Source organism: Capsicum annuum, chromosome 12 (genome assembly GCF_002878395.1).
Source record: "Capsicum annuum cultivar UCD-10X-F1 chromosome 12, UCD10Xv1.1, whole genome shotgun sequence".
In the NCBI taxonomy this organism is placed as follows: domain Eukaryota; kingdom Viridiplantae; phylum Streptophyta; class Magnoliopsida; order Solanales; family Solanaceae; genus Capsicum; species Capsicum annuum.
In genome coordinates this window covers 232,799,181-232,823,378 of record NC_061122.1, presented here as the reverse complement: position 1 = coordinate 232,823,378, position 24,198 = coordinate 232,799,181, and the positions used below count along the sequence as shown (strand labels likewise).

The 24,198-nt window shown below is 35.2% G+C and overlaps 3 protein-coding genes across 15 annotated transcripts in view; all 3 read right to left on the bottom strand.

Moving 5' to 3' along the window:
• Nucleotides 1–343: 343 nt before the first annotated feature.
• On the bottom strand, nucleotides 344–15,604 carry LOC107850520 (histone-lysine N-methyltransferase ASHH3). Of its 13 annotated transcripts, none has more exons than XM_016695101.2 (16): nucleotides 15,414–15,593; nucleotides 13,882–13,943; nucleotides 10,822–10,892; nucleotides 10,084–10,139; nucleotides 7,958–8,087; nucleotides 7,590–7,701; nucleotides 6,219–6,318; nucleotides 4,620–4,698; nucleotides 4,351–4,522; nucleotides 4,163–4,243; nucleotides 3,843–4,020; nucleotides 2,772–2,799; nucleotides 2,594–2,684; nucleotides 2,128–2,176; nucleotides 1,963–2,044; nucleotides 344–646 (listed from the first exon to the last, which is right to left on the bottom strand). In XM_016695101.2, exons 4-15 carry the CDS (start codon nucleotides 10,096–10,098, stop codon nucleotides 1,967–1,969), a joined length of 1,113 nt encoding a protein of 370 aa, XP_016550587.1. In that variant the 5' UTR covers nucleotides 10,099–10,139; nucleotides 10,822–10,892; nucleotides 13,882–13,943; nucleotides 15,414–15,593; the 3' UTR covers nucleotides 344–646; nucleotides 1,963–1,966. The 13 variants fall into 13 exon arrangements, with proteins under 13 accessions (XP_016550587.1, XP_047257362.1, XP_047257367.1 ...); XM_047401406.1 differs by having other exon boundaries at nucleotides 2,594–2,675; XM_047401411.1 differs by lacking the exon at nucleotides 13,882–13,943 and adding an exon at nucleotides 8,588–8,809 and having other exon boundaries at nucleotides 15,414–15,592.
• A 3,535-nt stretch (nucleotides 15,605–19,139) lies between these two features.
• Nucleotides 19,140–21,041, bottom strand: LOC107850171 (inactive protein RESTRICTED TEV MOVEMENT 1-like). Its single transcript, XM_016694589.2, has 2 exons — nucleotides 20,817–21,041; nucleotides 19,140–19,568 (listed from the first exon to the last, which is right to left on the bottom strand). The coding sequence occupies exons 1-2, from the start codon at nucleotides 21,036–21,038 to the stop codon at nucleotides 19,215–19,217; spliced, it is 576 nt and encodes a 191-aa protein (XP_016550075.2). The 5' UTR covers nucleotides 21,039–21,041; the 3' UTR covers nucleotides 19,140–19,214.
• A 1,707-nt stretch (nucleotides 21,042–22,748) lies between these two features.
• LOC107848764 (inactive protein RESTRICTED TEV MOVEMENT 1-like) overlaps nucleotides 22,749–24,198 on the bottom strand; it is a 23,154-nt gene continuing 21,704 nt past the window's right edge. Inside the window, exon 2 of the mRNA XM_016693506.2 lies at nucleotides 22,749–23,051. Coding sequence (XP_016548992.2) covers nucleotides 22,749–23,051 — 303 coding nt within the window. The remainder of the gene's footprint in view (nucleotides 23,052–24,198) is intronic.

Genomic DNA, 24,198 nt, shown 5'->3' with positions numbered 1-24,198 from the left:
GTATGATATACTATTTGCTTATGACACCAATGATTGGTCATTTTCTTGTGTTTTTTATTGAGGAAAATGTGATATTTCCAACACGCCAACGGTTGAATAATTCAAAATTCAATGTTTGAGGCTCTTATTTATGTTTATAATTTATTTTCTACAGTTGGTTTTGTTCATTATTGAGGTATGGGTGGTCAAGTTGTAAGCAAAGCATCTAGATGAATTTGAAATTATTATGCTATTCCACTTAGCTAACTACTATTCATTATGAAAACAACCTCCCTCCCTACCTTTACGCTGGATAAAGGACAAGACTGTGCACACGCCATCCTCCCAGACATTACATTGGGTATGCTGTAATTGTTGGGGGTAGTTGTAAATTACAAAGTTAGTGAGACAACATCAAGAATTGTTTATGATACAAGGTTAACTATAGGTGCATTTGCTATGCTACATTGTAAAGAATGTTTCCTAACTTCGGTTTAATGCTTACATTGGAAAAGAATTCATCAAAAACTACAGTTTTATTATTTAAAAAGGCTGTAAAATGAAACTTATATATTTGGTACAACATAGTCATTCAAGCTGGACATGAAATATCCTCTATCCTTACAGAGGTTGAATCTTGTGCATCTCCTATCCTGACTGCTACTACCTGCTGCACAACAACAGTTAAGCCTACATAATCTGGCTAAGAAACAAAGGTTATCCCAACTGAACAGAGTTTAGTACTTCTGTAAAATTATACTTTGCAGTTACCCTTCAATTTATCAATGATAGTTGCTTGGTACAAACGATTAAGTGTCTTAGCATGATACTTGAAGGTTCTAGCAAGTAGCAAGAAACATAAAATGTAGTTGGTCAATGGAGTATATAGTTGGCAATCCTGTCTGGAGGGCCACTTGCTGGGAAAGTATGTTTAGTGAATCAAGCTTTGTAGGGAAAATAGTATGAGAGCCTAAACAAGAGCATGGAAAGTTGATTGGTTGTTAGAGGGTAAGAGTAGCACACCTGATCTACTAGACTTCCATCTTGTAAAGATTAAGGTCGGTTAATTTACTTAAATATGCTTTCAAGTTGTAATTGGTGGCAGAGTGAGATTTAGGAGAGTAGATATGCTTAAGTTCTCATTGCGATTAGGTTTCCCTTCTTAGTTCTGTACAGATGTTGCTTCTGGAAAGCCACAGTAGGAACATGTTAAAGATTACTAATAATTACAATGTCACTGCACCACACAGGCTAGATAGTTGGCTTTTTCCTATGAGAAGATTCGTTGCGGATTACCAGGAAACAAGTTTGGAGGTCACGAAACAAGCTGGGCTGTGTTTGACTGTCTTCTGACTCCACACATTCCAAGAGGCAGTTTGAAATAGTACAGAAGAGGAAAGCACACATTAACTTATTGTCTGTCTAAAGCACTGAGAAAAAATGTTCTAAGCAATTGATGCCTTTTTTCAAAGTATATATTTGAGTGGTTTATATAGGCAGGGCCGCAAAGTACCGGAAGTGAGAAATTTGATGCGACATTATCTGGAGTTTGATCACCACTAACATGTGATCCAACTTGGACATAAATTTTGAAAAAATGACGAAAAGGTACCAAGGAGATACAAAATCCCACTTCACATACGGCCCACCCTTTTCTCTAATGGTCCTTTTCAGGGAAGAGGTTGGGAAGCCAGGTGACTACTTTAGTACTCAACTTTATATGATTAGTTATTCTTAAACAAATAGAGAAGAACCGCAGTGAAAATCAAACATTTTCTTCCAGCTTCAAGTGTATATCTGTGGCTTAATTACTATAATTTCTTTTACTAACATTACATGAACACCTATCTTACTGATGACCATTATAAAATAACGAAATACTTTTTGGGGGGATTTCCACTGCACTAATCAAATAGGAAATGAAGCAGAAGGCAAACAAAGAGTTCAAGACATAGTAATTACAAATTTTTAAATTTGGCTTACCTGATTACACAACAAAGTTACAGAATTCCCAGTCTTCTTTTGACAGGTCAAGGTACTGAACACAGCCATCTTCAAACATGATCTGCAAGGGGATAAGGAAGATAAAAAGATCAGACAAATCTAACCAAGTCCATTACACAAGAAGAAAATTCACAGCTCCCTTACCAAATGTTTTTTGGTGATGGCATCAAACCGCTGTACAATTCCAAAGGACCTGAGAAACATAGAGTACATAGGAATCCTTAGCAATGGGATCTGAAAAAAGTAAAACTTGAACATGCAAAAGAGAGACACCCAAAGAATAATGGCCAACTGAAGAGAGGGCTTCCTGGAGGAAGTTCCTAGAATCTAGTATCTTTTATTGTATAGAATTTAATTGGTATCTTTTATTAGCTTTTGAAAAAAATTAAATGGCTTTGGTTATCAAAGAAAGGTTAAATGGCTTCATTTTCATGAAATTTGCCCTATCTCAACCTCAAAACCTAACTCCAGAAGTGGGAATTGTCCAAAATAAGAAGACAACAACCCAGTCCTCTAATCAACGTGGACCACTCTAACACCCCCACACTCTGGTATACATTGAAAAAGAGTTACAACTCCATGATAAATCAAATTTGTGAGTATCACATACCTTGTGTCAGAGGAGCCGATTATTCTTATTACTTGACCAATGCAATTACGAGGTCGCCTTTGTTCTAGGTCAGGATCATAACCTGAACATCCTAAATAGAGAGGATCCAAGTTACTTGGAAGATAAACTAACGTCACCAATGCAAAGATCATGTCAGTTGCAAACAAGATTAGCGTACCTATTGGAGGAACTCCAGTTTGATAAACCTGGTGAAAAGATTAAATTAAGCTATCAAGTCCATTATTGTAAAAGAAAAATGTTCAAGATTCAAGCACATAGTGACGAAAGCATAAACCGACATGTTTTTGTAAAACAAAGACTTGATGTGTGTATTACTTTCATTTAAAATGTCCTACTAGGGGAGATAATGTATGCAACTCCTCAATCCTTATGACATACTGCAAATAACGGCAGCAAAGCAGACAGATACATAGAAAGGTAAGAATAATTAGCTATATCATTTTCCTCAACTATGCTCTCATTTCTTTTTATCAATTTTAGATAAGAAATGACTAGTCTACTAAGAGTAAAGGACTAAAGTTGCCAAAAGCATTCCTCCAGAATCCAGGTCTCCATTTATCATCTAAGTTTGTAAAACTGAGACAAAAATCGACACTCTTAACTCAGTAATGGCTCATAAATCCGAGTCTAGCGAGGATACTGGCCACTGCCAAACAAAATTAGACCCTGCAGATCATTCAACTCAGAACACACTTTTTATGTACTATCCCCCCGCCCCCACAGCCCTTCTGCCACAGCTCAAATCCCCCTCCCCCAGACACGCACACACATATTTACCCCCTCATGACCCAAGCTATGTATAAGTATTTTTGACATTTCAATATCACAGTAAACCTTGTCATATGCATGGGAATATTGATTGTCATGGTCACATTATTAGGCATCAGAATAGAGTTCTTCCACCGATATGTCCAACTGGCCAGAAAGATCGAAGGGCCTACTTTTTAATAGATTGTAATTTAGGAGAACTTCTCTACCTTCAATCAAAACACAGGACTAAAGAAAGGTAAATCAATGTATGCAAATATAATAGCCATCTCTGTTAATCACAGAAACCCAGCAAAGGTAAGTTATCATACATGAAATATGCATCTAGTCGAGAATTTTCCAAGCCAATTATAATTATCATTATTTATTTGATAGGTAAAGTTTCCAGCCAAACTACTGAAGCTCATCAAGAATAACATCTCTCAAGACTCAAGTTATAGATATTGTAAGAGATACATACATGACGTGTAGATAGAAGTGCTTTCAATTTAGGAGAAGTGGCAGCCACCTGACATGCCACTATCTTTAATGCAGCATCTGAAGCAGGGAGCTTTGGCTTGTTAGGTTTAACCCCCAGCTTTCGCCTACATCCTACAGCACCACAATGGCAATCTTGATCGGCGCCAAATTGAACAAACCTGCTATACTTGTTAGACTCAAATAGGCAATGTACATTCCGAGAAGGTTTTCTTCTATAGGAATTTATACTCTGAGAAGAATAACACACTGCGACCCTACAAGTGGAAGACAAATAAGTAAAACTGAAGTGCAGCCTCTTACTTGTAATCATAGGTCAGATGTTCGCCCCTTTTAATGTCTCGTTTCGCAAATATGCCTATTCTTGTTTCACCATCCATCATCCTAAATACACCGGACATAGAAATGAAACAAAATGTATATAGAGTTGAATCTCCCGGAATGGGATTGAAAATATGGAAGTATGATTGATTATTAAGCTATTTCTATACCATTTCTGCATCTCAGTATTTGGACAACAACTATGATTAATGTATCTGGATTTGTTGCCCTTGTAAGTGGCATCAATCACCATATCCCGATTGATTTCACACAAGTAAAAGTTTGTTTCCCCACTATGCTTCATTTTCCAGAGCCTCTCTTCACATGTTTTGTCATCAATAACTGCAGTATTAAGCATATATCTTTGCTAAATGAAGTTCACAATGCACAAAACATAAATTATTCCTCAAACTATCAGCAAAAAGTGAAAGAACCTCACCTTCTCCAACATACTCTATAACAAAATCTCCTCGTTTGATATCTTCATCTGCCACAATTCCGGACCCACATTTCTCAGTCTGCATGTTACATGTCAACAAACTTAACCAACCATTTATATAATGACCAAAAAATGGAGGAAGAATATGATTGATGTACAGTTTTCAAAAGAACGCAAAGCAATAAAAAGAGAAAATGTAACCTCTTCAATATTTTTTTCAAGATAAATGAAAGAAACAAAATCACACAATAAACAGATACAACAATCACTCCCCTCGGACACCCTTTGTTTGAAGGTAGCAACTCCAAGACTACTCAACAGAAATTCTCTAGAAATCATCAGAAATCAGGTTCATCTATGCAGGGTTAAACATTGATTTACTCATTCCTGATCAGGGTCTAAGTTCAAGAGACCAAGTTGAAATGGTATTCACTGTTTTGGTCAAAAACAGTAAACAGGATGAGTGTCACTATCTTGATGACAGAAAAGCTGTAACTCTCTTGGCAACTGATTTTAGGTAGTATTTCTCTGGTCATAAAATGGGCAGTGGACAAACGTAAGCGTAATAAACAAGACGAAGGAATAGGGAATTGTGACCGCCACAAGGATAATTCAGTAACCCTTAAAGAAATAAAACACAAACAAGAACACTTTTTTGATAAAGTAACTGATTTCATTGATGTCATCCAGCAGATGCCGAAAATGAAGAGTACAAAGTGTTAGAAAAATAGTGAAACTTCTAAGCATTCTACCTTTAAGAAAATTAGCATGAATTTTCGTCCCAAAGATACAAACCGGTTTACCTTATTCCATTCTAATTTTGCTAGCAAAATTAGAAAATTTTCAGCCAGAGTCAAATTGACAAATACATATTGGTTTTGACACACTATAATCAACATATAACCCACATCATCCAAGTATCATTTGTGACGGTTATAATCACATACGATAATATGATTGAATGGAGAATACAGCTAAGTGAAAAGTCTATGGCAAAACCATAGCTCAAGGTCAACAATCAACTTTTAGTCCAACAATGTACACTCCTGAAAAATGGCAAAGAAAGGAGGTTCCTTTTATCCTTTTTTTAATAACCATGGTGTCGGGCCAGCTTGCGTGCACCTCGACTAATTCCACGGGATACCTGTCATCTTCCACCAGTTACAAGTACCAGGTAACTGTCCAACTAGTCCACCAAGGCTAGAACAGATAGAAAGACATCACCCAGTGCCTTCTCTCTGCGAACCTAAGACCTCATGGTGCTCAACCCATTTCATTGAACACTAAGTCAACACCCTTGTGTCCTCAAAGGTTCTATGGAAACTTTTCAGCGTCAGTTGTCTAAAGATGATACATGACTCGTCCAAAGAAGTTAAAAACAATTTTATTTGGTTATTTAAGTAAATTTTACTGAAGCAAGTACCAATGAGGTGCTGCAAAATAGAACAATACAGAATTACAAAAGTCTCCACAAGGCATCACAAAGTGTCATCTCAATGAGAAGAAATTCAAAACAATTAAGCAGTTAAATGTGTTCATCAGGTGATATTTGTTCAATTAGCTGATTCTGAAGCTGCTCAAAGTTCTTGAAGTGTCTACCTTCACTAATTTCATCTTTTTCACAGGACGTTGATGGAATGGCTTATTCAGACAAGAACTCCCACATTGACAACCCGAGGAGCAGCTAGACAACAGCATGCTGTAAAATTAAAAAAGAGTCCGAGAAAACAAATTATGCACTTCACAAAGCTGTTTCAAATGTCCCAAATGAAATGCTGAAATAAAATCTTAAAGCTGCTCATCCTTCCAATCAATTAAATACATATCACCCATCTAAAAGAACTGCCAAAGAAATCTAGAACAATAAACGATTAACCAAAAAAAAGAATGAAACCGTAAGAATCTAAACGTAAGAAAATGAATGCCTAGACTAGTCACATGAGCTTTTGAAACAACCTAACCCAGGATTGGAGTTGCACCCACTGGTCGCAACACTTTGATGCATGGAAGTGTTTTCAAAAGCGAAAAGTGCAAAAAATATCTAAGGTCTGTTGGAGGTTTAAGTGCAAAGTGCAAATAAAGAGTGAGCTTTAATGAAAAAAGGCGCAAATGGAGAAACAATATAAATATATATATGTTTAGTTTAAGATTAATAATAATAAGCATGAATACCAACTACATGGACAAAGAAAAAGGGCAGCCCGGCGCACTAAAGCTCCCTCTATGCGCAGGGTCAAGGGACGGGCTCCACCACAAGGGTGTATTGCACGCAGCCTTACCTTGCATTTTTGTTTACATTTCTGTAAGAAATTGAAAAAGAGAATAATAAGAATATAGTGAAATATCAATTGTTTGGTATCGCCTCTTCTAAAAAGGTTATTAGCAAGGAAAAGTATGCCTTAGAGGCTTAATGACGACACTGAACCGCACATTAAGTGGGCGAAGCACTCAATAGCTTTGCACTTTGCTTTAGGGATTAAGCACATCTTTGACAACAATGGTGCATGGTTCCAATACCATCAAAAGCCTTCCCTTTTCCACTTTTCTCTTCGTTCCAATTTAATGGTCATATCCCGTTGCCAAAGCCAGTAACAAGAAAAAGAAAAAGAAAAGGAACCTAAACCTTTTTCTGCTGCCTCCTCTAAGTCTGCTCCTAGGAATTACACCATGGAAGTATCGGACAAATAGACGACTACCACAAGAATATAAGCAGGAAACGTCACCAGGATTTATTTTAAGTACAAAATGCCAAGAGCCTAAAACATGCTATATACATTATACAATATATTCAGATAGACATAAATGGAAAAGGGAATGCATGTAACGGCAGGAAGCTGTCAGCTAAAGAACCACTGAGAATTCGAATTAAAGAATTTATGAACCAGGTCACAGAGCCGATATTTCCACAAATGTACGCAGCACTTTTCCAGTTTCCTGACTGCTAATGGAACTAATATAAATCATCCTCACCCACAGAGACAATCCTTGCCACATACAGCAGAAGTTTCACCCGTTGAGCGGCAGGAACAAAATATACCATCATCTTCCAGACGCCGCTTTACCTTCTTAATGAGGTAGATATCTTCAAGTAGTTAATACAACAGAAGAGGAAAGGAGCAAGATACAAGCAAAATCACAAAGATAAAAGACTATGAAGGTCAAACAGAAAACCTAAATGAAAAAGCAAATGAGGTGATGCACAAAGATCTTATCCAAGATATGCAGAACCGAACAGTCTAGGGTTACGATGGAAATTATCTCAATATGAAGGAGCATCTAATAGATAGATGAAGAATATCATAGGTAACCAATATTAAGACCATCAAATGAAAGGATACTGCGTCTAATAAAGATATAGGGCATTGATTGCCATTTATTTAACCAATCTGGAAGTTCAAAGTCAACAGGATCACCAATCTCCTTTATTAGTTTGCTGAATACGTGCCCAATCCCACCATGAACAACAGTCTGGCCACAGAAAAAAATTGGCATATTAACAAGATAATATATTTTTTGCATTCAAAAGTAATCTCTTACCAACCAATTGATTGAGATGATTGGAATCAGTAATGACAATCCCAACTTTTTATGCGTGTCAAATAAGTATAAGAAGCTCAATAACTAAACAGAGAACCTCTGTTTCTAAAAGATAACCCAACCCACAAAAACAAAAGGAATGGGCTTCTAACTACAACAAGTGGATCCTTCTAGCAGCAATATATTATTAAAAGAATTAAATATAGGAGAATCAAATAGAAACTAATAAAAAACTTAACCCAAAAAATGTTCCAACAAACATTGTCGGCATTACGGAGGAAAATATTCACTATCGACATAAGGACATGAGCCAAGGCACATGTCACATAAAAAAATGGAAGGAAATTACCCAAAACGTTTAAATCTCAGCAGAGACAAAAAAACACTAGGTGATTCTTCCCCTTTGTCCTAGCCTTGGTGGACAGAGTTACCTGATATTTGTAGCTGATTGGAGGTGGCAGGTATCCCGTGGATTTAGTCGAGGTGCGCGAAAGCTAGCCCAGACACCATGCTTATCAAATAAAATTACCCAAATTATTTTGCCTCCACTAAGATTTGAACCCGAGACCTCATGGTTTTCCTACCACTTCATTGACTACTAGACCACACCCTTGAGTGCATCTTGGGCCAACATAAAATGCAAGGAACTTTCACTAAACAAATAGGACAAAAAAGTTAGAACCATTACATAGGAATTAAAGTGTGTAGTGGATGGATTGAAGTCAAGGAAAACATATGCACTATATTTGCCTAGATTAGCTACAACAACAACAAACCCGGTATATTCCCACCTAGTGGGGTCTGGGGAGGGTAGAATGTACGCAGTCCATACCACTACCTCGAAGAAGTAGAGAGGCTATTTCCGATAAACCCCTGGCTCACCTAGATTAGCTACAAATGCAAAAAATATAAAAGTGTATAGATTGCAATTCCCTATATATTTAAGTTGAACAGAAATAAGAATCACCAAACTCTCTGCTTCACATTCTGCAAACATGAAATAAAGAATGTGGAAACAAAAAGAAATGCCTAAATCAGACAACCAGCTTGCAGAATAAGAAATAAAAAGTTTTAAAAGCTACTGAATCACTAACGCGCACATAATTCAAATTGAAAAAGCTTCAGACTTCTTGATTTGGAGTAACATCAGAAGGAAAATATATTGCACTGGAACCACTAATTAGCTTCCAAGAAGTTATGTTTCCTCGATTATCCACTAGGAATGCTCCTAAATGTGCTCTTTCCGGCCTTCAACCCAGATGTCCAATTCTATTATTCAAGTGGACATCAAAATATGCCAGGGAGTAGGCATTTTAAGATTTAAAGCTGTGATAAATGCATTTTGACAAATTGGAATTCCACTTGGAACCAGCAAACACCACCACACCCTTAACCCAAAAAAAGTAGAAAAAGCCACCTTGTTCCCACCACAGTAATGAAGAAAAAAAAATGCTTCCGAAAGAAAATATTCCAAAAGCCACCTTGTTCCCACCACAGTAATGAAGAAAAAAAAATGCTTCCGAAAGAAAATATTCCCACTGTTATCCTCAATAGGAACTGAAGTCAGACGATCATTCAAGCCACTAGCTAGCTAGTCTTTTGGCTTTACTGGAGTTTCTATAGAAGCTGTCACTTTACCATTAGTGTAGGATATCAAATCGTCCCACTTCACCAAATGCCACTTACCAAACCTTCTCGTTTAGAGGTTTGGATATTTTGCTTCATTGATTAAAAAAAGAAAGACAGAGAGAGAGAGCATGAATGGTTGAGATTCCAATATGTAGAATGAAAAACGTAACTTGTATAGACTATAGAAAACAATATTCTTATAAGTATATAGAACACAGTATGGTATCTTTGTATATTAAATTGATATAGACAGCATGCGGAATAAAGAGTATGAACTGGAAGAAATTAGTATCTGAACCTTCATGGCAGGCATCACTTTGACTGGCACTGGCTATACAACTGATGGATTATAACCTAATAAAGGTAAAATAAGGAATCAATTAATGTGCAGAGAAGCTGATACAAAGTAGAAAATTGCAGGCTAAGATTTATTAAATACCGCATCACATGTTTAAGAATGTAGTACTTGCTTTACCACCCCCACCCCTCCACCCCTAAATACACGATTGTACTGTTTGAGTGGTTCAAAAATTTTGACTAGTATCCTTTATTCCTTGAAATATGATTCTTCATTTTCATATGAGCTAAGAAATGAAAATCTGGATGACCATAAGTGTAAGGCTATAATCTTTCAATCCTAGTTTGTATATAGCTTTAAACTTTAACAAGCAACATGTAGCAACTACCTATAACAAAAGCACACATATCAAAGGTTTTTCCAGCTGTGATGCACATTATTTTTTAATGGATGCAACAGGAGAAAGTTCACAGGAATTATGATTTATCATGGTGAATGCTGATTAAAAGGAAGTTCATGAAAATAAAATACATAAATTAAGGACTTCAGCAATTTTATTTATGCCATTGCTGAACCAATGAAGTGTCTGATAATGCAACCACAAAATTCCCACTTCCTTAGACATCCTAACCTCTAATGGATAATCTTAAGACCAAGTTCAAAACTTCGACCATTCAGTTTTCTCTACCACACGTTATCCACCACTTTATCTGCATTCAAAATATTTCTCGAGCGTACCTGTAAAGCTAATCTGAGAGAATGACCATTTAGCCTATTATTGCTCGTCCCAGTTAAATGTCAACCTTGACCTAAGCAGCATGAAAAAAACAGGAACAAGTCACTTTTTAAATTACAGAAAGTAATAATGGTTGCTCCAGTACCAAACTGTATTGAAAGGAACTAAAGGGAGAACCAAGCAGGCACTTTTCATTGTCATGGTCCATGGATATGCAGAGTTTATACTTGCTATATGGACGGAACGGAATGCTAGGATTTTTGAAGGGAAGGTGACAAAATGTAAACAAATTGCAGAAGAGATTGCTCGTACATGCAATGTTCGAGCTTCTGAAGCCAAGAGGAGAAGCTGATAAGCTGCAGCTTCTAAAGCAGTAATCGAGATGAATTCTGAAGTATAGTGTCAAGCAGTAGCTTCTTATTATTGGCTGTTCTTTTATAGCAGTTATTTCTTGTTATCAATTGTTTTAATTGGTGTTCAAGAAGAGTTTCCTTTCAGGTTAGCAGGATGAGTTATAGCCTTGCTGTTTTGTAAATACATGCTTGGTAATTAATACAATCCGATAGTTACCCCACGAAAAATGGAAAACAAAGAGAATTACCAGATGGAAAACAAATAATAAACATGGAGAAAACACTGAAAGCTAAGCTAATAAATTAGTGTATCACACACATTTTGAAGAATGGTGATTTAAGAAGAGCTAGGAATTGGAAGTTGTTAAGTATCCCATATCGGAATAGGGATGGGTAATTGGTCTCCTTATATGGACTTGGACAATCCTCCCCTCATGAGCTAGCTTTTGAGATTGTAATGTAGTGACCTATTTGGAAAAGGATAGGAATGTAGTGTCTATAAATAGAGTCTCAATATAATAATGTAGACACAAATTCAATAATATTCTTCTTTTATATTTCTTCACATGGTATCAGAGTCAGGCCTATCCCAATCTTTGTTCACCAATGTTGGGCCCCTATATTATATTGTTCATGCTCCCGTTAGTGAGGCCTGGGCGTGCGGGGGAGTGTTAAGTATCCCACAACAGAAAAGGGATGGTTAATTGATCTCCTTATATGGACTTGGACAATCCTCCCCTAATGAGCTAGCTTTTGAGGTTGAGTTAGGCCCAAAATCCATTCTTTACAGAAATATATCAGGAATTTATAGAGAATACTCTTAGAGCACATTTACATCAATGTGGGTGATGATGGAAAAAAATATTTTTAAAAGATCAGTTCACCATTTTCAGCAAAGTAAAAAATCACAATGCCAAAGTAAAAGATTATTGGTCTAGTCAATAATGGAATATTTCCCTCAGAATAAGGTGCAATGATTAGGGAAGGAGGTGAAGTAACTGGAATGGAGGAATGAGATGCTACCTGTAGATGATAGTTATTCCTTCGGTCCATTTTACTTGACATTCTTACTAAAAATAGATGGAGCAAAATAGTAGTCATTTAAAAAATATGGTAGAATTAGTATGAAGAGGAGCCTAGGAGTACCAGGTAATGTTGTTATTGTTGTTATTGTGTGATCAGGAGGTCACGAGTTCAAGCCGTGAAAACAACCTCTCGCAGAAATGTAGGGCAACGCTGTCTACAATAGACCCTTGTGGTTCGGCCCTTCCTTGGAACCCATGCATAGTGGAAGATTTAGTGCACCAGACAACCCTTTTTAAGGTATAATTAGTTGTATGTTTCCATCTTACGCTCGTCCAAAATATGGAGAGATATTAATGTGGTACAAAAGAGGGAAGTATTAACTTGAGAGAAGCAATAAACAAAGATACCTTAATACCCACTAATTAATGTTTTTCTTAAGGGGTGTGCAAAACAAAACATGACAATTAAAATGCACCTAAGGAAGTAGCTTTTAAGGTCAACAATAACTATCAGATAGGATAGTATAGAAAGTACGTAATAGTGGCCTTCTCGCATTAAAGCCCGAGTATAGCAAACAAACAAACAACATAACCAGTGTAATCCCACAAGTGGGGTCTGGGTAGGGTGGTGTCTACGCAGCCTTAGTCGTACCATATGCAGGCAAAGTGGTTGTTTCCAAAAGACCCTAGAGTCGGCCTTATCACAAGTGCAGTCCGAGTATATTTGTCCTAAAGTAGATCATAAGTATGGCCATGGAAATTGATATGGGAACAAAGGACCTTAAAAAGCAGTATGTTTTCATGGCTAGTGTGCAGGACATGCTTACTCGACCGACACAACCTACAAAGAAGAGGTATTACTTTCGCAACCAATGAGTAATGTGAACAAGATAATAACGATGTGAAACACTTGTTATTTTTTGAATTCGCTAGATCAAGTACATGTTTTAGAATTCATTTGAAGGAACATAAGGGTGGCATTTTCGCACTGAAGTTTGAGTATAACAAATAAACAACATAGCCAGTGTAATCCCACGCATGAGGCCTGGGTAGGGTGATGTCTACACCTAAGTTACTCGGACTCTTCACTTTCGGTGTGCACTCGTGTTGACACGACATAGGCATGGATGTGCTTGTGGGATTCGTACCCGATCTGGTCAACTGATTTTAGATACTTTAACTAAAATCGAAACTCCAAACTAATTCAATGAAAAGGAGTGAACGATTTGGTACTTGGAGAAAATGGAATACTTTATATATAGAAATCTCTATGCCGTTCCTTTTCCTTTTACCTACTTGACTCATTCTAGGATTTTCCTCTCGATAAATATTTTCTCCTTAAGTTCTCCACATGATATCTCATAATTTTTTGTTATAGAACTCTATTTTTAGAAATTTGAATTATTGCTAACCAAACCCCTGCACTCGTATCCATACTTAGATCTTTATCCCCGAAACTTAAACTTCAGACCTCTAGATCCGCAGCCGCATCAGACATCCGAACTCGTATCGGACATCCACACCCGAGTCCAAGCAACTTAGCTCTGCGCAGCCTTAACCGTACCTTGTGCAGGCAAAGCGGTTGTATCCAAAAGACCCTAGACTCGGCCTTACCACAAGTGAAGTTCTGTCCTACAATAGACCATAAGTATGGCCATGGAAATTGATATGGGAAACAAAGCACCTTAAAAAGTAGTGTGTTTTCATGGTTGGTGTGCAGGGGACGCTTGCTCGACCTAACACAACCTACAAAGAAGAGGTATTACTTTCACAACCAATGGGTAGTGAGAAAGATAATAACGATGTGAAACACTTATTATTTTTTGAACTCACTAAATCAGGTACATATTTTGAATTCATTGAAAGAATGTAAGGGTGGCCTTTTCGCACTGAAGTCTGAGTTGAGCAAACAAACAACAACATAGCCAATGTAATCCCCCAAGTGGGTTCCAGGAGGATGGTGTATATGCAATCTTAACCCTACCTTGTGCAAGTAAAGAGGTGGTTTCAAAAATAGACCATAAGTAGGCCACGTAAATTGATATGGACAAACAGAGCACCTTAAAAAGTACTCCCTCCATTCCAAAATAATTGAATTGTTGAGGTATGACACACCCCTTGAGAAAAATCTTTTAGGACATAAATTGTAGGTTACTTTCCAGTATTACCCTTTTTATTGTTCTTAAATTACTCTCCAAGAAAATGTGAAGTACTTAAAAACTCATTAAATGAAAGGGTAAAATTGAAAGAAATTTCAACATGTCCCTTGAAAAATGAACAATTCATTTATTTTTAACATTGAAAAATAGCTCAACAATTCATTTATTTTGAAATGGAGGGAGTAGTGTTTTTCATGGCTAGCATGCAGGAAATACTTACTCGACCGAACAAAATCTACAAACAAGAGGTATGACTATTCACAACCCATGAGTAATGTGAACAAGATAATAACGACTAAAACACTTATTACTCATCCACAGCTAAATCTAAAACCAAATCAAGTACATCTTTTTGAATTCACTTAAGTTACACGTCGAATGCTACCAGAATCACGAAGTCTAAACCTAACAAGCAAACTTTAAACTAAATCCGAAATCAAAACATCTATCCAACTAAAACTGATACAAGATTCAAAATTCTCAGTCTTTAGTACACTTAAAATTCAAGCCAAATACGAACAACAAAGTAAGAAAAAACACTCAAAACCCAGAAATGAAAAAAATCGAATTTTTCATCCAAAAAGTAAAAGGTGAACTCAAAACAATAACTAGAACTCATTTGATGAATATAAAGTCGAAACAAATCTTCAACACTAAATAAAAAAAAGTTAACTTTCGAATTAACAAACAATTCTACAATAATTAACAGCAAGATTCACCAAATTCATTTCTTTAGCAGACAGAAATTAAAACAAGAACAATAAAATACGTAAATTCAACCACAATTAACAGCAAAATTCAATCAAATTCATTTTTTTTTTTAGCAAAGAGAAATCAAAAGAAGAGTAAAAAACCAAGTAAATTCATCCAAATTCGTTTCTAAACAAACAATTCAACCATACATAAGAGCAAAATTCACCAAATTCATTATTTTAGCAAAAATAATAATGAAAAAAACAAAGTAAATTTCGAAGTAAAGTTACCAAAGTAAAACAAATTTCTTCCAGAAAAGCCCTAGTGAAACAACGGATTTGGACAAGCCATTAGAGTAACTGACCAGTAAATTCACGAAATATGAAGGGATCAGAAGCACAAAGAAGAAAACCGGTGACCGGCGTGAAGTAGGCGGCGACGGCGACGGCGACGGCGACGGCGACGGCGACGTCGACGGCGACGAAGTTCGTCGGAGCAGAGACAGCAGAGTAGATGAGTGAGAGTAACGCGGGAGGTTACAAATATATCAGTTGATATGCGTAATTTACTATATTATCCAGTAATTTCAAATTCTATTATTAATCACCGGTTAAACTTGTTAGTAAATTTCATTTAGATATGTTAATTGAGTATATAAATAAACTCGCGATAAAAGTATTTTTATTAGATGCTTTTGGCATGAAATTCGAGAAAATATGTAACCTATTATACTATTCGTATGTTTGTGGTAGACAAAATATCGAAAGTGAGATTGTGATGGTTCGAATATGTGATAATGAGGAGGTGTACGGATGCTCCAATATGGAGATGCGAGAGTCTTACTATAAATGTTTTCAAGTGAGGTAGAGGTAAGTGAAAAAAAATTGAAGGAAGGTGATTAGGCATGACATTGAGCGGTTATATTTGATAGAGGACATGACATTTGATAAAAAAGTGTGAAGGACGTAAATTACAGTAGAGAGTTAGAGGAAAGGAGTGTGGTCCGTAATATTAGGAAGGAGTGCTTTGTTTGTATCTATGTCTGTAGTTTTTTGTTCGTAATGTTCTGATGATATTTGAGATCTCGAATAGATAGTTTATCATATTATTTCATCGGTATTTTGTTTCTTTTATTATGTGTTATTTCATTTTATTTTTTGTTTGTTATATTATTATCTGTCCTGAGTCGAAGGTCTATCGAAAATAACCTCTCTACTTCATCTAAGGTAATGTCATGGACTGTGTACATATACTTTATCCTCTCCATATCTCACTTTATATCGTAGGAATACACTCAGTATGTTATTGTTTGTGGTAAACGGTTTAATAATTTTGGTAATTTGTATTAAGTGCTATTTAAATGGTTTAATAATTTTGGTAATTTGTATTAAGTGCTATTTAAACTTGTTGGTAATTTTCATTTAGATACGTTAGTTGAACATCTGAACACGTGATAAAAATATTTTGTTAGATGTTTTTGGCATAAGTTTTGAGATAATATATGTGCGCTTGTTGCCTTGTTCTCAATTACCAATTACGCATAATGTCAGTTCTTTATGATATCAAATTTGAACTTTACAACTTCTTGAGATCAAAATTGTGAATGATATAAATAATTAATTTAAAAGCATTTGGTAAGTGAGCCGTGAGTCTGTTCATAAATTTTAAAATTTATTACTACAACATTATTCCAAATAACTATTATATCATAAAAAAAAATATTATTCAATTCAAAAATAAATGAAAAGATAATAAAGGTTATATATTTTCATATTTTAATTCTAGAAAGTAAAAGAAAAAAATTTACTCATTGAAAACCTATACAAACGTGTTTGTCTATAAGTTTGCAGCTTTACAATTGCAGGCGCGAGCCTTAGTAGATGCGCCCCGGCCCTGGACTCAATCATGTAAGAAGTGATGGGGTTCACATACATGCCAATATCTTCAATGATTTCATTAGTGTTAGCGCCATAAAATCCAGCAAAAGAACAGTCATTAGCTATTGGAAGGTTGAATACACCGGAGACGAGTCTGAATAGACATTTTGCCCATATGGTCCGTGGGTGCCTTTGTTGGTGTCAAAGGTTATTGATCTCAAACCATTACCATAGTAGGTACCTCTTATCCCAGTAATAAATTCTAATGGATAGTCCAATACAACCTGAACAATTAGAAAAATATATAGTAAAGTAATATGTATACAATAATAACACACAATGGGGGTCCGGTCATGTGGAGAGGGTAGCGTGTACATTGTCCTTATCGGTCACAACTTCCATACTCAAGACAACACAACAACAGATAATAAGAGACCAATACTATCACAAAATAACACTAACATGTAATCTACTCGAAACAGCATACCCAAGAACTAAAACACTACAAGCATAACACACAATACTCCTACCTACTATGAACACACTCCAATCTCCTAACCTTCTATCCTAATATAAACTACTTAACGACGACAACAGTAGATGGGGTATAGAGAGCGTAGTGTACATTGTCCGTGCTTAATTCATTGGCTCAGGACAATACAACAACAGATAATAACAGACCAATACTACCACAAAATATCACTACATGCAATAATCTACTCGAAACAACATATCCAAGAACAAAGCACACTAACAGCATAACACACATACGACTACTAAATAAAGACAACACTCCTACGTACTATGAACGCACTCCAACCTACGTATACTAACCTTCTATCCTAATATAAACTGCTTAACGACAACAGCAACAGATGGGTATGGAGAGCGGTGTATATTGTCCGTGCTTCATTGGCCCAAGACAACACAACAACAGATAATAAAAGACCAATACTACCACAAAATAACACTACATGCAATCTACTCGAAACAACATATCCAAAAACAAAAGCACACTAAAAGCATAACACACATTAAGACTACTAAATAAGGACAACACTCCTACCTACTATGAACGCACTCCAACCTACGTACTAACCTTCTATCCTAATATAAATTACTTAACGACGACAACAACAGATGGGGTATGGAGAGCGTCGGGTCAAGACAACACAACAACAGATAATAAGAGACCAATACTACCACAAAATAACACTACATGCAATCTACTTGAAACGACATATCCAAGAACAAAAGCACACTAATAAAAGCATAACACACATTATTACGACTACTAAATAAGGACAATACTACTAAATTGTATGAACACACTCCGACCTCCTAATCTTCTACTACTTAACGATTGGGCTTACCGTGATGAAGTTGTAACCATGCTCAGCACCATGATTTTTTGATAAAACAAAGTGTCCATTGTAATCAACAAACAAGAATTGAATTGAATGAATATGGAGTCCATGAGACATAAAAATCTTTGCTATTTTACATCTTCCTTTTTCATCCCAAACACTACTCCCTCCCTTCTTTAGTTGTCCTCCAATTGCAGAAACCTTAATCATATCCATAATATTAACTATTATTTTCTGAATTGTAGTTAATAATTTTAAGATTAATTAAATCAACTATATATATACCTAGAGAGAGAGATGTGGAAGGATACAAAATAATGTTAAGTGTTAACTAGGTTGTTAGGTTTAGGGTTTGCATGATAATCTCAATTTAATTTAATTTAATTTTCTTGTGCACAATATAATAGTACTGATGTATTATATATTCTCAATTTTTAATACATAATACATTATTTTTTGTCCTCCTCATTTTGTCCTCCCAATGACCCAAATTTGGTCAAATCAATATTATTCTTATTAATTTTTGTTGATCGATAAATAATAATAACAGTAATCTCTTGTCTATACTTATTTATAAAGAGTTAATTAAATATATGTACTAAGGAAAGATTTGATGGAGCTAAAAATAAGGAAACGTGACCTTATTTAATTCGAAAACTAAAAAAATCCACTTTGATTAAAAGTATATCATAAAAGAAAAACATTAATCAATACAAAAATAAATGAAAAGATAATAAAGATTATATATTTTCATATTTTAATTCTAGAAAATTAAAAAAAATTACTTATTAAAGAAAAAAGAAATCTTATTAACGAGAAAAATATCACATATGAGAGTTACGCAAAACTAAGATTCACTTTAAAAAGTAAAAATCGATAAACAAATAAAAGAAATTAGAAATCTATACTGACGCCTCGAACTCAATCGTCCCATATCTGTTTGTCTATGACTTTGCATCTTTTATACGTATCATTTTTTTCACGGGTCTTAATAGATGCGTCCCCGGACTCAATCATAGAAGATGTGGTGGGCTTCACATACATGCCAATATCTTCAATGAGTATACCATTGTGAATGCCATAAAATCCAGCAAAAGAACAATCTTTACCTATTGGAAGGTTGAATACATTGCAGACCTCGGATTCAACATTGCGGCCATATGGTCCGTGGGTGCCTTTGTTGGTGTAAAAAATTATTGATCTCAAACCATTATAATTACTATAGTAGGTACCTTTTATCCCAGTAATAAATTCTGATGGATAGTCCAATACAACCTGAAACAATTAAATAGGAACAATCAGAAAAATATAGTAAAGTAATATGTATACAATAACAACACACAATGGGGTGCTTAGTGAGTGCTTTTTATATAATTTATACATATTTTTATATATATTTTTTTATGTAATTATACCTATTTCGCATAGAGTTTAGTAGGTGTCGAAACATCCAAAAATATTGTGTAGGTCCGCCCCTGGTAGCGTGTACGTTGACACGCAACTTCAGACTCAAGACAACACAACAACAGATAATAACTGAGCAATACTACCACAAAACGTACCATACTACAATATGCAATCTACTAGAAACAACATGCTCGATCATTCCGTTTCGAAAGGAATGACCTATTTTCTTTTTAATTCTATTTCAAAAAGAATGATTCCTTTCCTTTTCTGGTAATACTTTAATTTCAACTTTTCACGTGACATGTTTAAGACCACTAGCTTAAAAGATATCTTGATTCTTGGTAATTGACATAATTTTAATTTAGTACCACAAGATTCAAAAGTTTCTTTATTTTCTAATAAAACTCAGTGTAAAGTCAAAATAGATCATTCTTTTTGTAACAAAGGAAGTATATATATCAACAATAGTCCAAGAACAAAAACACGACAAGCATAGCACGTATTACAACGCCGGACTAAATAAGGACAACACTCCTACCTACTATGAACGTACTCCAATCTCCTAATCTTCTATCCTAATATAAACTACTTAACAACAACAACGGATAGAGTATGGATCGAGAGTGTAGAGTGTACATTGTCCATACCTCATCGGCTCAACACAACACAACAACAGATAGTAACAAACCAATATTACCACAATATAACACTACGCACAGTTTGCTAGAAACAACATATCCAAGAACAAAAGCACTAAAAGCATAGCACACATTACGATTACTAAATAAGGACAACACTATTAGATAGTATAAACGCATGCACTCAGACCTCCTAACTTCTATCCTAATATAAACTACTTAACGACGACAACAGATGGGGTATGGATAAGGTAGAGTGTACATTATCCATACCTCATCGGCTCAAGACAACACAACATAACCAATACTACCACAAAATAACACTATACATGCAATCCACTCGAAACAACATATCCAAGAACAAAAACACTACAAGCAGAGCACACATTGCGACTACTAAATAAGGACAACACAACTAAATTAATTGTATGAACGCACTTAAACCTCCTAATCTTCTATCCATAACGATTGGACTTACCGTGATGAAGTTATAACCATGCTCAGGACCATGATTTTCTGATAAAACAAAGTGTCCATTGTCATCAACAAACAAGAATTGAATTGACTGAATAAGATGGGTACCATGAGACATAAAAATCTTTGCTATTTTAAATCTTCCTTTTTCATCCCAAACATTACTCCCTGTCCCAGCTCCCTTCTTTACTTGCCCTGCCCTTGCAGAAACCTTTATCATCTCCATAATATTAACTATTATTTTGTCAATTCTAGTTAATATAATTTAAGAAGATTAAATCAAATATATCCATATATATATATATTTGGATACGAAGTTTATATTTGGGTTGATGTAGGTTTTATCATTGTTATATTTGGATACGAAGTTTATATTTGGGTTGATGTAGGTTTTATCATTGTGTCTTTTCTTAATTTGTTAGGTTTAGGATTTGCATGATTAGGTTTAGGATAGTTTTGTCAAAGGTCCCCGTCTCATATTAGTTGTCCAAAATTACTTTATGTACACCTAGGGTGAACCAAGATTCAGACGACTAGACGGTAAGACCCATGCACCTTAACTATAGCTTCGCAGTGACAATAACCTTAATCGAACGTGTAGGATAGGGGCTAGAAGGTAAGACCCCATGCACCTTAACTATAGCTTCGCAGTGACAACAACCGTAATCGAATGTACAGGATAGGTGGGAGGTAGTGACACACAAAGATCAATCCTGAAAGACCACTCTTTCGTATGTCCGATTTCCTACAACAACGAAATAAAAAAAAAAACTACAAGACATATATATCCACCAAAAGAACGATCATTAAGTAATTGTACATATATATCACGTACGTAATACTGTTAGTTTAGATTATTTTTTTTTTAGTTTTTGTGCAAGATATAATATTACTGATGTATTATATATTCTCAATTTTTAATACATAATACATTATTTTTTTCTCCTCATTTAGTCCTCCCAATGACCCAAATTTGGTAGTATCAATATTATTCTTATTAATTCTTGTTGATCGATGATAATTAATAATTACAATAATCTCTTGTCAATATTTCTTTACAAAGATTTAATTAAATATATGTACTAAGGAAAGATTTGATGGAGCTTAAAATAATAAAACATGACATTATTTAATTCGAAAACCAAAAAAATCCTCTTTGATTAAAAGTGTATCATAGTATTTCGAAATATCAGACAAAAAAATGCAACTTTTCTTTTATTTCTTATTGAATTCAAAGAAGTTTGATTCCTTCTTGAAAATGTATCTTCCTCTTTTATTTATATGAGCTAGAAATGTTCTTGCGCCTTTTTTACTTGCATTAGGAACTTATGGAGACAAAAACAAATCTAAAAGTTATTGAATATATCTATAAAGTATAACCTTTGGAATTTCAAATAACTATTATATCATAAAAGAAAAACATTATTCAATACAAAAATAAATGAAAAGATAATAACGATTATATATTTTCATATTTTAATTCTAGAAAGTTAAGAAAAAGAAGATAATTTATTAAAGAAAAATCTTACTGAAAAATATCGCATAAGAGAGTTACGTACGCAAAATTGAGATTCACTCTAAAAATCGATAATACAACAACAGCAAACCCAGTGTATTCCCACCTAGTGGGGTCTGGGGGTAAGATGTACGCAGTCCATACCTCTACCTCTGATGAAGTAGAAAGACTGTTTCCGATAGACCCCCGGAATAATAAAAAACAAATAAAAGAAATTAGAAATCTATACGGACGTCTCATGCCTGTTTATCTATGACTTAGCATCTTAGATGTGTCGATCGAACTCAGTCATCTCATATCTGTTTGTCTACGACTTTGCATCTTTTATACCTACAATTTCCTACACGGGCCTCAGTAGATGCTCCCTGACTCAAGTCTCATGTCTGTTTGTCTATGACGACTTTGCATCTTTTATACTTGTCATTTTTCACGGGCCTTAATAGATGCGTCGCCGGACTCAATGATAGAAGATGTGGTGGGCTTCACATACATGCCAATATCTCCAATGAGTTTATCATTTTTAATGCCATAAAATCCAGCAAAAGAACAATCATTAGCTATTGGAAGGTTGAATACATTGCAGGCCTCGGACTCGACATTGCGACCATATGGTCCGTGGATGCCTTTGTTGGTGTCAAAGATTATTGATCTCAAACCATTATAATTATTATAGTAGGTACCTCTTATCCCAGTAATAAATTCTGATGGATAGTCCAATACAACCTGAACAATCAGAAAAAATATAGTAAAGTATTATGTATACAATAACAACAACACACAACGGGGTGTGGAGAGGGTAGCGTGCGTGTACGTTGACACGCAACTTCAGACTCAAGATAACACAACAACAGATAATAACAGAGCAATACTGCCACAAAATAACACTACATGCAACACGCTCATTACTTTTAAAAAAGAATGACCTATTTTCTTTTTAATTTGTTTCAATAAGAATGACCTTGATCTTTTTTTGGCAACACTTTAATTTCAAGTTTTCACGTGACATATATAAGACCCCTAACTTAAAAGGACATCTTGATACACGACATAATTTTAATTTAGTACCACAAGATTCAAAAGTTTCTTTATTTTCTTATAAAACTCATTGTAAAGTCAAAATAGATTATTCTTTTTGTAACAAAGGGAGTATATCAACAATAGTCCAAGAACAAGCATAGCACGTATTACGACGACGTACTAAATAAGGACAACACTCCTACCTACTATAAGCTTACTCCAATCTCCTAACCTTAATTCTATCCTAATATAAACTACTTAACGATGACAGCAGATGGAGTACGGATCGAGAGGGTAGAGTGTACATTGTCCATACCTCATCGGCTCAAGACAACACAACACCAGAAAATAACAGACCAATGTTACCACAAAATAACACTTCACGCAATCTACTAGAAACAACATATCCAAGAACAAAAGCACTAAAAGCACAGCACACATTACGACTACTAAATAAGGACAACACTATTTGATAGTATAAACTCACTCAGGCCTCCTAAACTTCTATCCTAATATAAACAACCTTCTATCCTAATATAAACTCCTTAACATTGACAACAGATGTGGTATGGAGAAGGTACAGTGTACATTATCCATATTACCTCATTGGCTCAAGACAACACAACAACAGATAATAACAACAAACCAATACTACCACAAAATAACACTATACATGCAATCCACTAGAAACAACATATCCAAGAACAAAAACACATAAGGACAACACAACTAAATTGTATGAACGCACTCAAATAACCTCCTAATCTTCTATCCTAATATATAAAATACTTAACGATTGGACTTACCGTGATGAAGTTGTAACCATGCTCAGGACCATGATTTTCTGATAAAA

What these genes read in the sequence shown, in the direction of transcription:
- LOC107850520 (XM_016695099.2), bottom strand. An exon ending in CATCTGACCTATGATTACAA is followed by an intron (nt 4,021 to 4,162) that starts GTAAGAGGCTGC and finishes CAAGTATAGCAG; the next exon opens with GTTTGTTCAATTTGGCGCCG. An exon ending in ATCGGCTCCTCTGACACAAG is followed by an intron (nt 2,177 to 2,593) that starts GTATGTGATACT and finishes TATGTTTCTCAG; the next exon opens with GTCCTTTGGAATTGTACAGC.
- LOC107850171 (XM_016694589.2), bottom strand. Translation starts at nt 21,038, where the DNA reads ATGGAGATGATAAAGGTTTCTGCAAGGGCAGGGCAAGTAAAGAAGGGA. An exon ending in ATGGTTATAACTTCATCACG is followed by an intron (nt 19,569 to 20,816) that starts GTAAGTCCAATC and finishes TAATTGTTTCAG; the next exon opens with GTTGTATTGGACTATCCATC.